This window comes from Lepus europaeus, chromosome 21 (genome assembly GCF_033115175.1).
Source record: "Lepus europaeus isolate LE1 chromosome 21, mLepTim1.pri, whole genome shotgun sequence".
Classification (NCBI taxonomy): Eukaryota; Metazoa; Chordata; class Mammalia; order Lagomorpha; family Leporidae; genus Lepus; species Lepus europaeus.
This window is the reverse complement of record NC_084847.1, coordinates 15,470,522-15,491,213: the sequence shown is the minus strand read 5'-3', so window position 1 is coordinate 15,491,213 and position 20,692 is coordinate 15,470,522. Positions and strand designations below refer to the sequence as shown.

The 20,692-nt window shown below is 55.5% G+C and overlaps 2 protein-coding genes across 3 annotated transcripts in view; one reads left to right on the top strand and one right to left on the bottom strand.

The window, feature by feature from the left end:
- The window catches only part of NDE1 (nudE neurodevelopment protein 1), a 53,368-nt gene extending 38,277 nt beyond the window's left edge, over window positions 1-15,091 (top strand). Inside the window, exons 9-10 of the mRNA XM_062180508.1 lie at window positions 346-467; window positions 14,970-15,091. Coding sequence (XP_062036492.1) covers window positions 346-436 — 91 coding nt within the window. The 3' untranslated portion in view covers window positions 437-467; window positions 14,970-15,091. The remainder of the gene's footprint in view (window positions 1-345; window positions 468-14,969) is intronic.
- MYH11 (myosin heavy chain 11) overlaps window positions 1,674-20,692 on the bottom strand; it is a 106,454-nt gene continuing 87,435 nt past the window's right edge. The window contains exons 28-42 of one of the 2 annotated variants that reach the window (XM_062180505.1): window positions 17,091-17,297; window positions 15,619-15,723; window positions 15,375-15,527; window positions 14,940-15,188; window positions 12,868-13,080; window positions 12,338-12,550; window positions 12,028-12,189; window positions 11,472-11,600; window positions 11,135-11,223; window positions 10,689-10,812; window positions 9,648-9,856; window positions 8,419-8,527; window positions 8,166-8,338; window positions 5,082-5,120; window positions 2,325-2,406 (exon numbers count right to left, since the gene is read on the bottom strand). In XM_062180505.1, the coding sequence (XP_062036489.1) occupies window positions 5,090-5,120; window positions 8,166-8,338; window positions 8,419-8,527; window positions 9,648-9,856; window positions 10,689-10,812; window positions 11,135-11,223; window positions 11,472-11,600; window positions 12,028-12,189; window positions 12,338-12,550; window positions 12,868-13,080; window positions 14,940-15,188; window positions 15,375-15,527; window positions 15,619-15,723; window positions 17,091-17,297 (2,166 nt within the window). In that variant the 3' untranslated portion in view covers window positions 2,325-2,406; window positions 5,082-5,089. Of the gene's footprint in view, window positions 2,407-5,081; window positions 5,121-8,165; window positions 8,339-8,418; window positions 8,528-9,647; window positions 9,857-10,688; window positions 10,813-11,134; window positions 11,224-11,471; window positions 11,601-12,027; window positions 12,190-12,337; window positions 12,551-12,867; window positions 13,081-14,939; window positions 15,189-15,374; window positions 15,528-15,618; window positions 15,724-17,090; window positions 17,298-20,692 lie in introns of both variants that reach the window. The other variant, XM_062180504.1, reaches the window with a different exon arrangement.

Genomic DNA, 20,692 nt, shown 5'->3' with positions numbered 1-20,692 from the left:
GGCTTTTATAGAGTTTGTAGACCCCTGCTGGATATAGATTTGGGATTTAACTTAAAAAAATCATGGCAGTCTTGTATTTTTTTGCATTTTACAGGTTAAATAAGTAATGCTTTAGGCAAAATGCTTGGGACCAGGCTTTTCAGACTTTTTTTTTTTTTTTTTTTTTTTTTACTTATTTTTATTTGAACGGCAGAGTTAGATCTGCAGATCTGCTGTTTGCTCATTCATGCTCCAGGTGGCCACAATGGCTAGGGCTGGGCCAGGCCAAAGCCAGAAGCTTCTTCCAGGTCTCCCATGTGGGTGGCAGGGGCCAACTGCTTGGACCATCTTCTGCTGCTTTCTCAGGTGCATTAACAGGGAGCTTGGTTGGAAGTGGAGCAACCGGGACTTGAACCAGCGCCCATATGGGATGGCAGTGTCACAGGTGGTGGCTTAACCTGCTGTGCCACAATGCTGACCCCGTGAAGGTAATTTTAAAGTTTTATTTATTTTCATTTTATTTTAAAGGCAGAGAAAAAGATCTTCTGTTTGCTGGTTTATTCCCCAAGTGTCAGCAATAGCTGGGGCTGGGCCAGACCAAAGCCAGGAGCTGGAACCACAATCCAGATTGTCCATGTAGGTGTCAGGGACCCAAGTCCTTGAGTCATCACCTGCTGTCTCCCAGGGTGTGCATTAGCAGGTAGCTGGGTCTGAAGCAGATGAGCCCAGACTTAAACAAGGCACTCTGACATAGGATGCGGGCTTCCCAAGTGGCATCTTAACTGCTGTGCCAAAGCCCACTCCCTGAAAGTAATTGTTTATTTATTTATTTACTTGAAAGGCAATGTGACACAGAGCGCTTCTGTCTCCTAATTTACTTCCAAAATGCCTGCAACAGCTATGTCTGGGCTAGGCCAAAGCCAGGAGCCTGGAACTCCATGCAGGTCTCCTACATGAATGGTATAGGTCCAACTACTAGCCATCATCTGTTTCCATGGTGCATTGGCAAGAAGCTGGATTGGAAGCAGAGCAGCTGGGACTTGAACCGGGCACTCTGATGTGGGTGTGGGTGTCTCAAGCAGCAGCCTAACCCACTGTGCCACAAAACCCACCCCCTAATGGTAACTTCATATGGTATTCTCAGTGCACATGTATGTGCAACCTCTCACATGACATGTAGCATCATGTCATGTCTATACTCAAAAAGCTTTGAAATTTTGGATTTAAGATTTTTGTATTAGGGATTACACATTCTCTAAGGGTACTTCAAAATATGGGGACATGGAATTTTGGCACAGAAAATGAAATCCAGAGCTTTTTAATATACATATCCCATGAATGTTTTGAAGCCCTCTTGTATTGTATACACTTTGGTTTTCATGGATAAAGCAAATATTTCCCTGGTCATGTTTTAGGGCAGGGGAACAGTGCTGTGTCAGCCACAGATCTTACTCCCCAGTCCCTGAGCTGCCCACGTCCTGCACGCAGAAGCCCCCTCAGACGGCCTCACTCTTTATCTCTGCTCCTCCTTTGCCAGCTGTGAAATCGTAGGTGACTGATCTCACGCCCCCAGTCCTCCGTGTCCCCATGTAGAAGGTGATAGCCCTGGCTGCTGTGAGGATTAAACTAGAACCCAGCTCTCCCTGCTTCCCTCTGCTCTGTGGAAGACAAGAGAAGAGGTGAGCACGTTCTAGTGACGTATGACCTTTTATTAGTGAAGGTGTCCGGAAGTACAATTGGGTGCACATAAGACAGTGGACCGTCCCTGTTCTCATCCATGGAACAGTGTCTCCTTTTTTACTTCTTGTGACTACAGAAGGCACTTGGGCGGGGTGAACTGTGCATGTCTGAGGTGTGGTAGCCAGGAGAGGGAGAAGGGATTCTCAAACCAGGGCCTTACTCAGGGACTCGGAAGGGCACACAGGTTAGGGAATGGAGTGGGAGTGGGGCAGCGGCACCCACCGTGGTGAACTTCACCCCGTGTCATGTAAACGAAGTTACCAGTGACCAGTTACTGTGGCTGTATCTTCCCAAAAAACTTAACATCTCTGCCTGAGCGGTAGAGCAGGAGGGTGTTTTTGTTCCTGTTGGGCTTTTTCCTCTGCCACATCATAAAAACTTAGAATTTTGTACCCTGACTCAGGGCAGTGGTTTTTATGTTCATGGGGTTGTCCGTGACATTTGACATTTGAAGACAGGGTTGGATGATGCTACGTAGGGTTTGCTGGGCTGGGTTTGGTTGATCTGTTCTTTGGTGGGATCTTCTGCTGTGGTGCAAAATTCGAGGAAGTCGTTCATTCACTGGATTTGGTTCCGTTGAAGTCTGCGTCACGAGCGTCCACTTCCTCCTCAGAGCCATCTGCGTTTTCAATAACTCTACGCCCTCCAGACCTTCTGGTAGGAACGAACGAGGTCTCGTTTCCTCGCCTGTGGGGTTTAATAAGAAAGCACGTGTTTCTTTAGTAAAAAAAAAATCTGTGGAGTTGCAATGGCTCTGTATTGGGGCAGTGGGGGCAGACAACATGGACACCCTAGGCACAAATGAGACGCAGACATGGGCTGGCATCCACAAATCCTGGCGGTCTTAGGGTTGGGTCTGGTTGGTTACATCTCAGCTGCAATGGGGGCAGAGCAGGGATTTTTCGGAACAGGATTGCTTTGAAAAAAAGCCTAGCTTGGTCCTTGGATGACCCACGGGGTCTGTTGCAGTCTTTGGTTTAGGAGAAAGACTCCAGTGGGGCAGGAAGGAGAGAGAACATAGTGTGTCCTCCAAACGTTCTCACCTCCCCGTCCAGAAGGAAAAAAGGGGAGGGGTTTAGGGTTTCCAGTGGGAAGGAGGTGAAAATGGATGCCCAGGACAGCTTTGACACAGAAACTGGGCTCCCTGGTAAAAGGGTGAGACAGCACCCTCTGCTGGTATGGGACTTCCTGGGCCGGGTCTTCCCCCTCCCTGCCCCCATACATGTTTTTTGATCCCCGTGTGTGGCATGAAATAAATGTACAAGGCTTGTTTGTGAGGAAAGTCAATAACGAGTGTTGATCCAAGGTGGATTTTGGCCCCTCACTTCTCTGGTGCTGCCGTGTACTCTTCCCGGTTATCACTGGGGTGGCCCTGATGGCACAGGAAGGGCAGAGGGACAAGGAGCCACCTGCAGTTGGCCTCCAGTGTCTGGAGGAAGCGCTTCTCTGTACTGTGACAAATCATCAGGTTGGCCCTGGAAGACCTGAGTCAGAACACAGGTCTTCAGGGGACACCTGAGAAGAATTCGCAGACTTTTGGTAGCAAAATCGGCCGGCTCACCCTACAGAGACTGGATGAATCCATGAGTGCGAGCCTGCCCCAGTTTCCCGGTCTTTAATCAAAAGGAACAACTCAGGTGAGACGGGAGGCAGCATTGAGGCCCAGAGGTTCAGGATCGCTGGGAAGGAAAATCCAACCTGAGCCTTTTGAGGCTCAGAGGATGGGACTTCCCAGCGAGCAGTGATCAGGAGTACTCGGAGTCACCAACGCCTCCCAGGCCAGCTTCCACTCCCTTAGAACTGACTCTTCATCCCTCTCTGTGTAGAAGAGGCCTCCCCGCGCTGTCTTCTCCCTCGTATCGCTGAGTTGTCCAGGTACCAGGGTCACAGAGGAGGCCCCAAAGTATCCGCAGCCACTGTGGCTGTCGCCATGGGTCCCTGTCCAGCCTTCCGTGGAACAGGATGACCTGGGGCCAAGGGGTGGCCTCTAAGCTCCACCTGGAGGCTCCAGACACTCTCCTTGCCTCCCGGGAGATAAACGTGCTCCTGTAAGTAGATCGCGCCCCGGGCCATTTGTAAGAACTCTGCCAGACAGTCTGTTCCGACCCAGGCACCGTTCTTGAAGGAACTGGTTTCAAAATCCTGACCTAGACAGAGGTTGATACCAACCATATCTGTACAGGAAGAAAAGGAACCTTGCTAAAGATCTTAAAGAATCTGACCCTGGAGAATTTGGATTCTTCTCAGGAGCTCCAAGGACTAATCCAAGCCACTGTGGGCAGAGCAGGAGTCCGCGCGCGGGCGGAAGCCCCTGCTGCTGTGCAGTTGCCCAGGGGAGCAGCTTCTAGAGATCAGCAGGGAGACGGCTGCAGGCGTCCTGCTTGCTCCCCTGCTCCCCCACGAAAGCCCCTGCCGAAACCTCCCCAGCTTTAGGTATTGGGGTAGCGACAGCAAAGCTGAGGTTCGCCAAAAGAGCAGGCAGACTCGAGCCAGGGCTTGTCTGGCCTCTTAGCGGGGGCTAGAGAGAACGGTCAGCCCCCTCGTGCGGAAAGGTTGCTGAGGTCCCAGGAGGCCTCTTCGCTCTCTTGGGAAGGGCCCTGTGTATTTCCTCAAGTCTTGGCTGTCCACTCCCCGGTCCTTGAACACGCACGTGCCCTTGAGGCCTCCGGAAAAGGCCCCTGGCAGGACCACGCGTGGCTCTGCAGTGGCCACTTTCCACCCCCATGCACCAAAAACGCAGTTAGCAGCCAGACCGTGCTCAAGCCACGTGCAGCCCTGGCATGGGTAAGACGTGGCGGTGACAGCACACGCCCTTCGCAGCTAAGTCTGTGGAAGCTCCGTCGTGCGAAGACGAGTGGCTGCGCTGCGGCCACCGTGAACCTGTGCTTGGTTATTTACGATTTGTGACCCAGACCAGCTAGATGGTAGCCAAGTGCACTCTCAAGGAGTGAACCAGCCTGTGGGATGGTGGTGGTCACGCAGAGGGGAGGGCAGTCCTGCCTGCCGCACCTCCTCACAGTGCAGAGTGGCCCTCAGCACACAGGTAAGAGAACTCTAAGCCCCTAACAGCCTCTCAGCTGTCATCAAAAACGCGGTGATGAGGCTGCGTGGCAGGTGCACGCGTGGCATCTCCCATAGCACCGCCAGAAGGAGGGAAGGGAACCGGGTCAGGAGCTGGGGTCTACTTGAGGTAGTCCTGGTCTTTCATAGAAGAGCGTTTAGAACTAAGACATCCAAGCCTTCCGATTTCATAGGAATCTCACGGGAATTTGCGGGGGGCGTGGGGGGTGGAGGGCGCTGGGCAGAACAGAAACGGGGACCGAGCGTGACACACAGGAGTGGCGAAGCCGGAGGCATGATACCTGGTGAGTCACTGCGAAGTTTCCTGTGGGGGGGGCCCTCTGAAACAGAGAGAGAGAGGCCCCGGTGGTTAAGCGGGAAGGAGCCCGGTCCAAGTACCTTTTTAATCATTTAAAGGCAATAATTGCTTCAGTTAAGTCGTTAAAGGCACTTTTCAGTCAACCCTGCCGAGGGCTCTCAAAAGCTGACACCCTCAAGGACCAGCAGGTTAGTAAATGGCAGAGAAAAACTTCTGTCCTCCTTTGAAGGATTTTTTACAAATCCCAGCATCGCACACCTGTTCTGGAAGGTACAGGCTTTGGAGTAAGCCGCGTCTACAAGGTCAGTGCTGGGACAGAAGCAGAGAGGCCCCAGGCAGGGACCTGCCTGCACGTGCACACACCAAGGCTGGTACCAGCCTGTGCTGCCTAGAGAGGGCCAGGTGCCTGGGGCAGCACCCCCGGGGCATGCCCAGCATGGGATAAAGGAATTGCTGGGCCTGAGAAAAGGGAGCAGAGGCAGAAAGGGGTAGAGAGCTGCAGTAGCTGTGACTCCAGCCCTCCGCCCAGCCTCACAGCTGGGGCATGCTGTCCAGTCACATTTGGGGGTCTCTAGTGACCTCTCAACCTCAGGACTGGTTGGGTAGGTTTGGTTTCCATTCCACCAAGTGGGGACCCACAGGTCCCTTACCTTGCAGGGATCTGGGTCTCCTCCAAGCCTGGGTACCCTGAACCAGCCGCCATCTTCCCCCTTCTCAGAGGGCTTTGGGCTTGGTGCATACAGTGGCTCCCAGAGACTGGATTGGAGACACCAGTGATGGACACAGCTGCTGGGCACGCTGCTAACTGAACTGCACAGTCAGGAAGGCGTGCCCTCAGCAACTCTTGTTGGAGGGTCTGTGTGGTGCTCGTGTCTGCTGTCACTTCTTCCCTTTTTAACTAAGAAGTAGCCCTCCTGCCGTCGGCACCAGTTTGTGATCACAGTGACCAGAACCCAACGCTCCGTACTGAATTTCATTCTGAACTGTTAATGCAGGTGATCTGGTTTAGAGGTTCAGGGGTTGTAATAAGTTTTATTTGCAAATAAATACAGGTGTGATTAAAATTAATTTCAAAGACAAGACCCCATGAGCTAAGAGGCTGGTGCAGACGACAGGGGTGGCGTGAGAATGACCGAGGGTGGAGAGATGCCCCCTAGGACTCAATGTTGCAGAGTTTCCACGAGCCCAGCACTGGCCCAGACACTGGGGATGAGTAAACAGACGTGGGACTCGCAGGAGGAGATACATTTCTGAGATGAGTAAGTGAAGTACGTACCAGGCAACGTGTCGGTGAAAGGAAGTAAAGGGGTGGGGTTGGAGGTTTCACAGAGGGTGACTTTGGAGTAAGGTCTGAAGGAAAGGAGTGTAGGCACCGCTCTGCAGAGCTTGGGGGGAAGCCTTCCTGGCAGAGGGAGCAGCGGGTGCAAAGGCCCAGTGTGTGACGAGGTCAAAGGGCAAGTTAGGGGGCAGCAGACGGCAGTCGTATAGGGCCTGGCCGCACCAACCGTGATAAAGGCAGAAGCCATCCCAGCTTCTGGGCAAGAGGAACAACAGGTTCCCTCTGGTTGCCGTGTTGAGCACTGGCTAGCAGGGGGCCCATCCTAGAAGCAGGAAGCCAAGAAAGCTGTCTTGAGGAGGAGCGTGGGTGGCTTGGACGAGGGTGGCAAATATTCTTAAGGTAAAGGTGACCAGGTTTTCTAACAGCTGAGATGTGGAGTGTAAGGGAGCAAAAAGAAAGAATGACCACAAGGTTTGTGGTCTGAGTCGATGGCAACTCCGTCCTTCCAGGGGCTGAGCTGGGGGAGGAGTGTAAGAGAGGTTTGGGGGTGAAGGGGTTTGATCGGGGCTCAGGGTGGGGCACGTGAGATGTGAGCCACCTGCCCATGTCTGAGCAGGATGGTCAAGCAGATGTGGAATTCCAGAAGTCTGGGCCACAGGTACAAGCCAGGGAGTGGTTGGGCAGAGAGGGATTTTAAAGGCCCAAGACTGGTTGAGATCCCCCAGGGAGTGAGAGGGAGATGAAAAGAGGACGCTGATGGGCTGGGGAACCAGCAGAGGTGGTGATGGGAGGACATGCAGATGAGGGCAAGGCCCGGGAAGCCCAGGGAAGAAAGCTCATGGAGCACGGGGAGAGAGACACAAAAGACATTGTGCAAAGGACGCTGAGGATTTTGGGAGGATGGGCTTGAGCCAGAGGAGGGTGGGTGTGGTGGAGGCATTGGCCGGGGCCGGGACGGGAGAAAAAATGGGTACAGGTGGAGGGAGATGGGCAGTGGGGTGGGAGCAGCGTGTCCCCACGCCTTGACAGCGCCTTTCAGGTAAACAGGAAGTGGGGCGTGGACGAGGGAGGGGCCTGATGGAGGCTTGCGGGGCTGCAGACCTAGCGCTCAGAGTGGGCAGGGAGGCCTGGGTGCGGGCTGTCTAGCTTCTGAGTGACGTGGAGCCGTCACTGACGGTGGCACGTTTGGGCTGTGCTTTAACTGCATGAGTGCAGCCACGCAAGAGGCAGACCCGGGGCCAGGGGAGGACCTGAAGCTGGGTCAGTCACAGAGCGAGACACTGGGGAGACAGAGGTAAAGGCAGAATGCCCGGCCGGAGGGTTGTGGAGGCTCAGAGGTTCTGCAAGAGCCTGGATGTGAAAACCACAGAAAAGAACAAGGCGTGGTGTGGGGACAACTCAAACCTCCAGGCAGTGGAAGGGAGTCGCTTCCCCCCCTACTTCAGGCCCCCTGGTGGGAGGGGAGAAGAGGAAAGACGGCCACACAGACAGCGAGCCCACAGTGTCAGCGGCACTGAGGCTGAGAAACCCAGAGCAGGGCACGAAGGGACAGAGGAGGTTTGGGAAGGAAAATAAGGGGAGAGGGGGCCTCTGCAGTTGTCAGCGATGCAACAGAGGGAGGGGGGACATCGCTCGCTCTCCTCCTCAGGGCGGTGGGCCGGGAAGCAGTTGTTAGAGAAACAGGACACATCCCGGCCAGCCGCCCTGCAGGGCCACCCTAGTGCTTACCGCACACCCTGGAGCAGGGAGCAGTCACAGGCGGCCACCTGGCCCGGCGCGGGCTCTCACCTGAGCTTGCTCTTGAGTGCGTTCACCTCGCGGCCCATGGCCTCATTGCTCTCCGTGGCCTCGTCCAGCTCCCGCTGCAGCTTCCTGCGGTTGGCGTTGATGCGCTGCGACTCCTCCTCGGCCTCCTCCAGCTGCCTCTTGAGCTGCTTGACCTTGGCGTTTCCTTTCTCTGCCTGTCAAGGAGAGGGCGGTGGGTGTGGGGGTGCGGGGCCCGGGAGCTGGGGTCCTGGGGCAGGCCAGGGGCTGGGGCTACCTGCTCCTTGTACTGCTCGGCCATCTTGCGCTCGTCTTCCACCTGCAGCAACATCTCCTTCAGCTTCTTGTCCCTCTGCTTCAGTGCCTTGGCGGCTGCCTGCTTCTCTCTGTGCAGGGAGGGAAGCCGGAGGTGGGTTCAGACACAGCTGGCTGCCCTGGCAGTGTGTCAGCTGGACATGCATCCCACCCCCGAAGCCCCCAGTCGGCAAAGAAGGGTCAGGTGGGAGAGGGGGAACCTTGACAGCAGCACTAAGTCAAAGCCGGACACATTCCTGTGTCCAGACAGGCTATTCTGGAGAAACAGCAAATCGATTTGTGCTTATGTAAGTGAGGGCAGGGCCAGGGTGGGCCGTCGGGAGCAGTTGATGGTTCAAGTGCTGGGTTTCTGAATGTTCTCAGCTGGACGCTGGTGACCATTTCACATGTGAAAGCCACTGAAGTGGCCGCTTTTGAGGGGTGAACTGCAGGGTGTGTGAATTATCAGTTGAGCTGCTACTCAGGAAGAATCTAAGGTACCTGATGCCTCAGCGGACCCCTAACTTATCTTTTTAAATATTTATTTATATATTTGAAAGGCAGAGTTACAGAGACATCTTCCTTCTGCTGGTTCTCTCCCCAGATGGCTGCAATGGCCTGGTCTATCCAGGCCGAAGCCAGCAGACTGATTCTCCATCCAGGTCTCCCACATGGATGCAGGGGCCCAGGCACATGGGCCATCACCTGCTGCCTTCCCAGGCACAGTAGCAGGGAGCTGGATCGGAGGTCGAACAGCGGGGACTAGAACTGCCATTCATGTGGGATGCTGGCATTGTAGGCAGGGGCTTATCCCCTTGTGCCACAGCTCTGACCTGGACCCCTACTTTATAGGAAAGGTCTTTCCACACATGGGTGCTGAATAGCAGGGGGATGGAACTTCTTGTCTATCTGGTAGCAGAACGTCCCTGCAGGCAGAGGTTAGGAGGCCCCTGTGGTCCTGGGAATGCTGCCCAGCGTCCTTGGGGCCATCACAACACCAAGAGCAGCTAACATTTCAAGTACCTGTTATGGGCCAGGCACAGACACAGCTTTTGGCCATTTTCACTCATTTCCCACAACCCCTGCAGTGTGGGCACCACCGAGCAAGCTCTTCAGTGTCAGAGCGGATGCTCAGATGCTCCCCAACTCCCTTCCCATGCTCCTCCAGTCACCTGCAAGCAAGCTGGGGTTGGAACTCCAGGTCCCCCATACCTGGCCTCCTGCTCAACCTGCTCCTCCAGCTGTGCAATCTTGGCCTCCAGCGCCGCGATAGTGGACTTGAACTTGGACTTGACTGCCCCCTCCATCTCCTGCAGCTTGCTCTTGAGCTCCTTGTTCTGCCGCTCGAGCTGCTGCCGTGCGCTCTCATTCTTCTGGGCTGTGCTGCGCTCTGTGGCCAGCTCGTTGCTGAGCTGCTCGGCCTGGGGGGGAGGGTGACAGGTCATGGGGTAGAAGGCAAGGAAGCCAGGGTGGTGCCCGAGACACAAACCTTGCTGTCTCTAGCCATGATCGACTTCTGCACGAGGCCCTGGGGCCCAGGCACCCATCTAGTCAACTCCAGATCAGCCCAAGACTCAGCTCCTGAGCCATCCTTCCCAGAAGCACCCCAAGCCAAGTGAGGGCCTGTCCTCGGCTGCTATCCGTATACTGGGGCGCAGTCCCATGTCTGTTTTCCACGCAGACTGTGAGGGGCTTTGGGTCACATCCTGGGCCCCAGTGCCCATCAGAAAGTAGATGCATTTTCACTCTGTAACACTGCTCAGGATGCGCCACCCAGTGGAGGGAGCCACACACGCACTGGCCACAACACACCCCGCAGCGTGGCTCTCCATGTTCCAAAGGCAGCAGGCAGGTCCCAGCCTGGTGACACCCAGCAGAAGAGGAGACCAAAGTCCCTACACCCAGGTCTTCCAGTGTCCTCCCTTGCCACTCAGGGCGTGCACACAGCAGGCCTGTGATGCTTGTCACGGAACCAGTGCCGGACCTCAGAACTATTTACAAGAGACATGCAGAGCACCGTGACACTCTGACACCAGTGGCCTCGCCCTGCCTGCTATGGCCGTCTTGTGCTGAGTGGTCAGTGGGCAGTGGCCCAATGTCTGACAACAGAGCCCTGCCCAGGGCAGAGGACAGCCACGGATGGCTCAGTGGGGGTGGGAAGCACCCGAGGGCCCAAATAGGCCTGCTTCCTGGAGCCTTCCGCCACTGGCTTGCCTGGCCGGGGACAGAGCCGGGGCTGGGCGCGGCACCCACCTGCTGCGTGGCCTTGCGGACACGGTCACTCATTGCCTCCATGTTGCCCTGTTCCTCCTCCAGCTCCTCCTCCAGCTGTGCGATCCGGGCCTCCAGGCGGCGCTTCTCATCCTGCAGTGCGTTCCTAAGGGCGACGCACCCGTGTTGGGGGGCCTCCACCCTTCCCCGGATCCCCTCATTGTGTAACTGAGGCTCGGGGAGAGTTAGAGGACCCAGACCCTGGGCCTGTGTCAGCACAGCCGGGATGGGGTAGGGACCAGCTCTCCTCCCTGACCCTTCCCAGCAACCCCTTATCCACGCCTCACTACTCCCTCAGGATGAATGCAACTCTCCATGCACCCAAATAAGGTCCTGAAAGCCCAAGGGTAAAACCTCTCGCCCATGGATCTGGCCCCCTCACAGGCCCAGGCCATGCGCCCATGGCCTCCCCTTAGGCAGCTCCGTACCTTCCGGACAAGCTGCTGGCCAGCTCCTCGGCCAGCTCCTCCTTCTCCAGGTCTGCCTGTTTGCGAGCCCTCTCTGCCGCGGCCAGATCCTGGAGGCGGGAGGGGAGCTGCTGTCTGCCCCGAGTCCCAGCCCAGAGCCCACCCTGCTCCAGGCCCCTGCGGCGTCTAGGGTGACGCTTGCACATGAACACCACTCCTCTGAGCTTGGGGGACACACACATATGTAAGAGCTCCTGTCTTCCCATGTTTAAATGAATCTGGGCTGTGGAACAAGGGACAGAAGTTGTGGGGACCCAGGGCTGCTACCAAGGCTCTCGTGGCCAAAAGAAGGCTTCACCTCTTGTAGCTGCATGAGGTCTGCCTCCAGACTCTTGGCTTTCTTCTCGTTCTCCTTGGCTGTGGCAAAGATCTCGTCTCTGGAGGCACGGGCATCTTCCAGTTCTCTCTGGAAGTCCTTCATCTGAGCCTGCGTGAAGTGACAGGGAGAGCAAGCTAAGAAGCCCTTAATCACCCAGGTTCCGCCACCCAGCTCAGCTCTGCCTGCCAGCCCCGCTTAACCACATGGGCTCTGTCCTGGGCCCCAGGTGGACGTGTGGCTGTTTGGGGACCCTCCCTCCCCCCAGTGCTGGCTGGGCTCAGCAGACCTAAACCACCGAGACCCTGATGTGGTCTGAGGGGAGGGGCCGAGTTCCTGATGACTGCTCCCTCCACGCAGAGCAGGGAAAGCAGCCACCGGAGACTAAATGGAAAACTCGGCTGAACTGGCGCCGACGGCACAGGTGGGCCTGCTTCCGGCAGCCTCTGCTGCCAACCTCCGAGGCAGAGGACTGGGGCAGGGAGGTGGCAGCTGCCCTCTCCCTCCACCTGCGCCCCGAACTCGAGGCGTCACCCACCTGCAGCTTTCGAAGCTGCTTGATGGCTTCCTCCCGCCCTTTGATGGCGGAGTCGGCCTGAAGCTCCAGGTCTTTCAGGTCCCCCTCCAGCTTCTTCTTGGCTGCCGCCGCCAGGGCCCGCTGCTTGCGCTCGTCTTCCAGTTCTGTCTCGTACTCGTGCAGCTGAGCGAGAAGCAGAGACAGCATGCTGCCCGGCTGCCTCCCCTCCCAGGCTCCCCGGCACAGCAGGCCATCCCGCCCTGGTGCAGCCACCTGCGGGGCGGCCTTCTCCCCAGAGCTCCGCCCTCCTGCCTTCCCCTAGGGGACGCACCTGCCTCTGCAGCTGCCGCCTCTTCTCCTCGTTCTGCTCATCCCGGGCCTGGAGATCCCGCTCAAACTGGACTTTGAGGGCCTGCATGTTGACCTCCAGCCGCAGCTTGGCGTCCTCGGTGGCCTGCAGTTCGTCCTCCAGCTCCTCCAGCTGGGTCTTCATCTCCTCCATCTGTGTCTCCAGGGCCCGCTTGGACTTCTCCAGCTCATGGACCTGGAGGCAGAGCGGCACCGCTGACCTGAGATTGCACTCCATGAAGATGACCCAGAAACCCACCCGGGGAGGCAGCGCGTTAGGCTGCAGAGCCGGCTCCAGCCCCCCTCAAGGAGCAGGAGCAAGAACAGGGGCAGCCCCTGAGAGCGCAGACCCCACCTGCCCATACCAGCCCGAGGGCCCGCCCTCCATTCCTGATGACCACCCGAGACAAGAGAGGCCCAGAGCCCGCCCCGCCCCCACAGGCTGATAAACCCTAGAGAGCGCCGGGGGGGAGGGGGATTGTGGATGGGCAGGGACGGTCACCGGCCACTCACGTTCTTGCCCACATCGTCCTTGGAGCTGACAAGGTCTTCCATCTCAGCCTTGAGCATTTTGTTGGTTCTCTCGAGTTCCTCTTTGGCCTCCAAGGCCTCCTCGAGGGCCCGAGCCAGGGACAAGGCCTTGGTTTCCTTTTCCCTGGCTTCAGCCTCGGCTCGGTCCCTTTCATCCGCATACTTGGAAGAGATGTTCTTTTCCTCGGCTAACAACTAGAACACAACAGAAGACAGGCGCACTGAGCTGCCAGGATGGGGCAGAGATCTGACAGCCTTCCATGTCTGTCTAGCGGCAGCCAAGTCATTTAGGAGTCTACAAGGGAGCAGATCACGCTCTTGCTTCGGCTTGTAGATCAGTCTCACATGTAACCCGAAGTCAGCTGGATCCTTGGGCTTTGAAACGCTTAAGGCTGCCCGTGTTGGCTAGAACATAACCGCTACCGAGGTCACAGTGACATTCATCCTGCCAGGAGCCAATTACTCTCTGGTTGTTTCTCTGCCACATATACTTATCTCACAAAAGGGCCCTAGGAGCCTTAGTAGGAAAATGTTAAGTGCAGATGGACCTGTGTACATGCTTAGCCCTTTGCTCAGAGAACCAAGAACATTCCATACTGGCATGAATCTGAGCTTCAGCGCTTCATACATTGTCACCTCCAAAGACCAGAACTCCAGCCAGAGTGAAACAGGGACCACAGCACAGTCAACACAAAAAACTCACACAGAGTTTGATAAGAAAATAATGACAGCAACCTCAGACCCGGGACAGGTGAGGGAGCAATGACGACATTGACAGCACAGAGAAGGGAAGGCTGATGGGTAAGGGAAAAAGCAAGATATGACTTGGGGGCCAACTGGGGCACCCCTCCATCTGTGGCACATGATCCCACGGTAGAGTTCCCCAAGTGACTTTCAGAATAGCATGGGAACGGAACCATCTTTATTAAATACAGGTGACACATTCAAAGTTGGTACAAGCTGAACATGCCTCATCTGAAATGCAGATGTTCTTGAGGACCAGTGTGAGGTTCAAGAAGTTTCAGGCTTTGGAACATTGCAGATTTCAGATGAGAGATGCTCAGCTGGTAAAGTGTATGCATGGGTTAAAAACAAAACAAAAACCGGGAAAACCAAAATGCTTCTGCTCCCAACCATTTCAGAAAAGGGGTGTTCAACCTGTATTTAGGAATTTCAGTCATATAAGTGCACACACTTAGCAGAACTCAGCGAGTCTATGCTTAAAGTGATATATGATGAAATGCACAAATCTTATCTCAAAAGCAACAAAATTGTCTATGAATGAACTCGAGTTACTATGCAAGGCTGGAGTGTCGCAGGTGAAGTGAATGGATGCCCAGACCTTGCTCTGAAATGCATGTGAAAGACAAGCTATGACTAATAGATATGATTCACCCTTATAAATACGTGTGTGACAAAAGGGAATCCATCTGTAGGTCCGGAATGCTTTCCACTTTGCTGTGTGCTTGGAGTTTTACATAATCAAGCGGCAAGGAGCCGTGGTATTTAAAGGTAGCAACTCTGAATTACTTGGAAAACTCATAGGCACGGAGTAAATGGTGAGTGAATAAAACAGATAAGCCTGGCCTCTTAGCAGGGCTGGAATCACAAGCGTAGCTGTGTTTGCTCATGGCCCTTGCAGCACTGGTACCTGCTGGTGTCCTCCCTCTGACCTAGCAGCTCTCCTGTTTGTGGTCTCCCAAAGCCAGGGAAGACGGCTTTCCAGAGGTTGGCATTTGGTGCAACAGTGAGGATGTTGCTTGCGACACCCACATCCCACATCAGCGTGCCAGGGTTTGAGTCCCAGCTTCCTACTAATGGGCACCTTAGGAGGCAGCAGTGATGGCTTAAGTAGTTGGGTCCCTACCACCCATGTGGGAGACCCAGATAGAGTTCCTGGCTCCTGACTGCTTCTCTCTGCCTTTTAAAAGAGCTGGCTAGCTTCCCCAAGCTTCCCACGAAGCAGGGATGGGACGCAGCCACACCCAGTGCCACGCAGCCCTGGCTCCCACACCAGTGCCCCAGTATTGAGTACAGACCACCGCAGCGCCTACCTGATCGAACTTCTTCTGCTTCTTTTCCAGGTTGGACACCAGTTGCCGCTGGTTATCCAAGTCTACGACCAGGTCATCCAGCTCCTGCTGAAGCCTGTTCTTGGTCTTTTCCAGTTTATCGTAAGCAGCTGCTTTCTCTTCGTACTGCTGGGTGAGGCTCTCGATTTCCTTCTGGAACCTCTTCTTGCCTTCCTCCAAGGACTCCACGGTGCTGGCAAAGTCCTGCAGCTTCTTCTTTGAGTCGGAGAGCTGCAATGGAACCAGACAAGGGCCTTGAGCGACCCCCTGTCTACATCCCCCCAGACCCTGAGAAGCAAGGACCACCTTGAGCTCATTGAAGAAATCCAAACAGCAGGGGGAGGCAGTGAGCAAAGCAAAATGGCCCTGGTGCTCAACCGTTCACAAAGCCCCAGAAGCGAGGGCGCGAGGCGGCACCTGAATGTTCAGGGTGGAGATGTGGCGCTCCAGGTTCTGCTTGGCCTCCATCTCCTCATCCAGCTGCTCCTGCAGGCTGTTCCTCTCGTCCTCCAGCTGCCGCAGCTTGGTGGACACGTTGAGCTTCTGCCGGGTTTCTTCTTGGAGCAGCTCCTGCACGGAGGACAGGTGGAGGTCCAGGGACCCACCCCCAGGAAGGCCACACCCATGCCCCCCCGAACACCGTGGCAGGCAGGATCCTCACCTGGGTATCCTGGAGCTGGGACCCGAGGGACGCCACCTCCTTGGCCAGCTTGATGGCCTTCCCCTCGGCCTCACTGAGCATGCCCGTGACGCTCTCCACTTCATTCTGAGGGAGGCCAGAGCCTGGTTAGCGGAAACCTCTGGAACCATAAGGAGGAGCTGCCCGTTTTACTCAGCACACTTCATACACCCTCCTGGGGTCCGACACGGGGGTGTCCAGGGACGGAGAAAGTCCCCACGAGGAATGGACCCGATGAGAGTAACTGTGGCTCCAAGGGCAAAGCTGTCACCTACAAGTTGGGATCCCTGGCCCAAGACTCTGTGGCTCTCAGAGTCTGTTAGGGCCCCAACTGTATGGACTGGGCCCTGATCCCAACAGGTGGACCCTGGCTCCCCACCGAGATTGGCAATGAGAAGCAGCAGGTCTAGCAGTCCAGGTGCCGGGGGATGGCCTAGGCTGATCCACTTCCTGGAGTTGGAGAGGAGCATGGAGGAAGACACTTGAACTTCCGAGGGGTCTTGTCCCCACCTCCACCCTTTGCCCTTTCACTGACCCCCATGGCTAAACCTAGGGACACAGGCCCTAATTGTAAAAGCCCTTTCCGGCAATATTTGCCTTTCCCCACAGCCCCTGGGGACTGAGCAGCAGGGTCCTTAGGAGAGGGAGACCTGAGCCTGCCCCTGTCTCTCCCCATGAACAGTGAGGATGCCAGTGACCCTGACTCCACCCTTCCAGGACCTCGCCGTTACTAGGGCTGCAAAACTGCTCTCAGGCACCTGTGGAAAAGAATGTCACACTCAGTGCTTCCCTGTGGTCCCAGGCTGTAAGCACACTAAGTATTTATCAAAAGTCTGGCCATGTCCTTGGAGTGGAAGGTCAGACCACACGTCTCTGCAAAGTGAAATAAGACCAAAGAGAAGCAGCCCATGGTGTTCCTCAGCCTAAAACCCTCCCAGGGCTTCCCATCACCCCGAGCAAAGACCAACACACACGCAGCGGCGTCTCAGAGGCCCTGGGGTCCCCCGGGCCATCGCCTGCCTCTGCAGTCCCACCCTGTACCGTGCTGCTCCTCCCAGCTCAGCACTCCTGCTCTGCTGGCCTAATCCATCGCTTCCAGTTTTTCCTGCTTGCCCCTTGGGCCTCTGCACATGCCGTCCCCTCTGCCTGGTAGACTGTAGGTCCTCCCGAGGGCAGCCTTCCCTGACTCCTCCCCCTGGCGGGCCCGTTGTGATTGACAGGGCATCGGGGCCTCCCCTGTCCTGCATAACCTCCATGTGTGGGATCCACTAGGGAGGAGTTCTGCCGGGCCAAGCACAGCATCTGGCCTCTTCCTTGCTGTCGCATCTTGGGACTAAGCACTGCACCTGCATACAGCAGGGGCTCAGTAAGTGCTTGCCGGGTGAGCGGATGAGAGTTTCCTCTGAAGGACTGAACTGGACAGGGAGACTGCAGGTCAGGGAGCGCTGGCTCACCTGCAGCTTGTGGACCTTGTCGTTGAGCTCCGCCCGGGCCCGCTCCCCATCGCTGCACTTGGACTGCAGCTCCTGCAGCTGCACCTCCAGCTTCTTCTTCTTGTGCTCCACCTCCTGCTTGGCCTGGCCCAGGACCCGCAGCTCCCCGGCCAGGTCCGCGTTCTCCTTCTCCAGCGTCTGCTTGGTCTTGTCGAGGTTCGCCTTGGCCTGGGCAAGCAAGCAGAGCGGGGAGGGGAGGCGTGAGCCCCGTGGCTGCCAAGGCATCTGCAGGCGGGACCACAGCTGCCTCTCTCCCTCCCCCTCCCCCAGGCAGGGCCAGGGACCTGTGCCCATCACCTCAGGGGCGGGACACACAGGGTGGGGGACACAGGCTCACCACGAGGACTCTGGGGAAAGTGGCACCCACAGGCTGCGCCCACCCTGCTGGCAGGTCCCAGCTGACCCTTTTAATACTTCTTAAAAAATAAGTTGCCAACATTTTAATAAATTTTACATAAAAATCTGTAGTCTCAGCTTTTCTTTTAAACAAATCAAATGTTGGGGCTGGCGTTGTGGTATAGCAGGTAAAACCACCACCTGCGACACCAGCATCCCAAATGGGCACGGTTTGAGTCCTGGCCGCTCCTCCCCCGATCCCGCTCCCTGCTAATGTGCCTGAGAGGATGGCACGACTGTTTGGGCCCCTGTACCCATGTAGGAGACAGATGAAGCTCCCGGCCCCGGCTTAGCCCAGTGCTGGCCATTGCAGCCATCTGGGGAGTGAACCAGTGGATGGAAGACCTCTCTCTAACTGTGACTTTTAAAATAAATCAATCTTTTTTAAAAGTCAAGCATTCTTGATCATGACCAGTGGTAGTTACACCAAGGTGGGCGTTTGTTAAAATTCACAAAGCCATACACTTAATGGTGAATTTCACTGGGCATATCTCAGTCATTCTGACTTTCAGAAAACAAACTGAAGAGCTGGAAACCAGGGTCTTGCCCTCCTTTAAGGCAGTAATCAGTTGGATCAGAGTAGGCTGTGGCCCTGGAGATGGGGCAGTTGTACCCAGCTGGGCCCCAGTCCCCACCACTCCCTATTGTACTTCACTTTTATCATCAACTGTACCCTAACCAGCTCCTACAGACCTGTGAGTTGCTCTAAAGAAAAAAAAAAGTGTTTTGGGCAAAAGCAGGGATGCAGAGGGGACTTCTGCCAGGGGAAGGGGCACAGGGAGAGACATGTGGGGCCCAAGAATGGGGACAGGGGGGAGCAGTGTGACACCCAGACAGCCTCAGAGGCAGCCCTGTGCCCAGGCCTGACTGACAGCTGCTGCACCCCAGGGAGGACAGGGTAAGCAAGGACCCCAGGGGACCTCAGAGCTGCAGCAAAGCTGCACAGGTATAAGGGCACCCACATGGAACAGGTCCCCCAGGGAGCTGATGGAACTGGGCTCCGAGCTGTGAAAGGTCAGGTAGAGTCGTCAACTTTTCCTCTGCTCCCGAGCCGGGCAGAGGTTCCCGGCCTCCACCTGCTCCCTGCAGGCCACCAGTGGACACCGTCTGCTGGAGCCATCAACAGCAGAGTCTTCCCAAAGAGGCCTGATGTGAGTGTAGGGCGTGGCTTCCAGAACCTTCTCTCCCCTGATGACCATCCAGCTTGAGGACTGCCCACATCCTATCTAGGACCCTGCTTTTCCACAATCCAGATAAACGAAATGTGGACACTTCATTATTGCCTCAAGGGACAGTTATTTCAGATGGCAGGGGCAGCCCAGTTGGGTCCAATCAAAAAAAAAAAAAAGCTAAAAAGGGGCCAGTGCTGTGGTGTATGGGGTTAACACCCTGGCCTGAAGCACCGGCATCCCCTATGGGAGCCAGTTCAAGACCCAGCTGCTCCACTTCCAATCCAGCTCTCTGCTATGGCCTGGGAAAGCAGTAGAAGATGGCCCAAATCCTTGGGTCCCTGCACCCGCATGGGAGACCAGGAAGAAGCACCTGGCTCCTGGCTTCAGATTGGCTCAGCTCTGGCTGTTGTGGCCAACTGGGGAGTGAACCATTGGATGGAAGACCTCTCTCTCTCTCTCTTCCTCTCCTCTCTTTGTGTAACTCTGACTTTTGAATAAATAAATAAATAATAAAATAAAGTCTTAAAAAAGCTAAAAAAATAACTTTGGAACATAAAGACCATGTATGGGGGGAAAGGTATATGCTACAGTCATAACTAGCAGTTGTCCTGAATAAGGTGAAGAACTGACAGTGTTTCAGGTGAGTCTTTAAATCCCACTTGACCAGTAATCAGGGCACGTGACCAGTGCCAGCTTGTTGGTGTGGAGAGCAAGCAGTTTGCCATGTGTGCTCCCAGGCCCACCGTGACCAGGATCGGAGTGGGCCTGGGACTTTGCAGCCTTTTTTTTTTTTTTTAAGATTTATTTATTTTTATTTGAAAGGCAGAGTAACAGAGAGGTAGAGGCAGAGAGAGAGAGAGGTCTTCCATCCGCTGGTTCATCACCCAGATGGACGCAACGGCTGGAGCTGGGCCGATACGAAGCCAGGAGCTACTCCTGGGTCTCCCACACAGGTCCAGGGTCCAAGGACTTGGGGGCCATGTGCATTGGCAGAGAGCTGGATCGGAAGTGGAGCAGCCGGGACTCAAACCAGCGCCCATATGGGATGCCGGCACTGCAGGTGGCGGCTTTACCCACTGTGCCACAGCACCGGCCCCAGGACTTTGCATCTTTACAAGGGCCACGGGTGAAATGTGTCTGACGCGCACTAAACGTGACACAAGAGATGGTCACGTTTGAAGACAACGTGTTTTCGTGTGTAAAAGGGGTTCCGTTGAGCCTGTCGGAGGGCGGTACTGAGGACCTGACATAACACACAGCAAACAGTGAGCGTAAGCTGCTGTGGCTGTCGTCAGCATATTGTGTGACTTGTCACGGAGGGCTTCCAAGATTCATGGAAAATGTGCAGTCTGAGGAAACTATGTAGGAATTTCAGTGGTGCACCCAAATAAGCATCTTTTTGTGTTCCACTTTCCACAGACATTCTGAAGAACCCCTATGGGGTAGGCATTTGTTGTCATGGTTAAGATGCCCCTTGGGGGCTGGCACTGTGGTGTAGTAGGCTAAGTCTCTGTGGTGCTGGCATCCCATATGGGCACCAGTTCAAGTCCTAGCTGCTCCTCTTCTGATCCAGCTCTCTGCTTATGGCCTGGGAAGGCAGTGGAAGATGGCCCAGGTGCTTGGGCCCCTGCACCCATGTGGGAGACCCAGAAGAAGCTCCAGGCTCCTGGCTTTGGATTGGCACAGCTCTGGCCGTTGTGATCATTTGGAGAGAGACCAAGTGGAAGACCTTTCTTTGTCTCTCCTTCTCTCTGTGTATAACTCTACCTATCAAATAAAATTTTTAAAAAAATCTTAAAAAAAAAAAGATAACATTTGGGATGCCTGCATTCCATATCAGGGTGCCTGGGTTTGAGGACCAGCCCCACTCCAATTCCAGCTAGCTGCTAATGCGCACCCCAGGAGGCAGCAGGTGAGGGCTCAAGGACTTGGGTCCCTACCACCCGCACAGGCAGGCCTGAATAGAGTTCTTGGCCCCTGGCTTCAGCCTAGCCC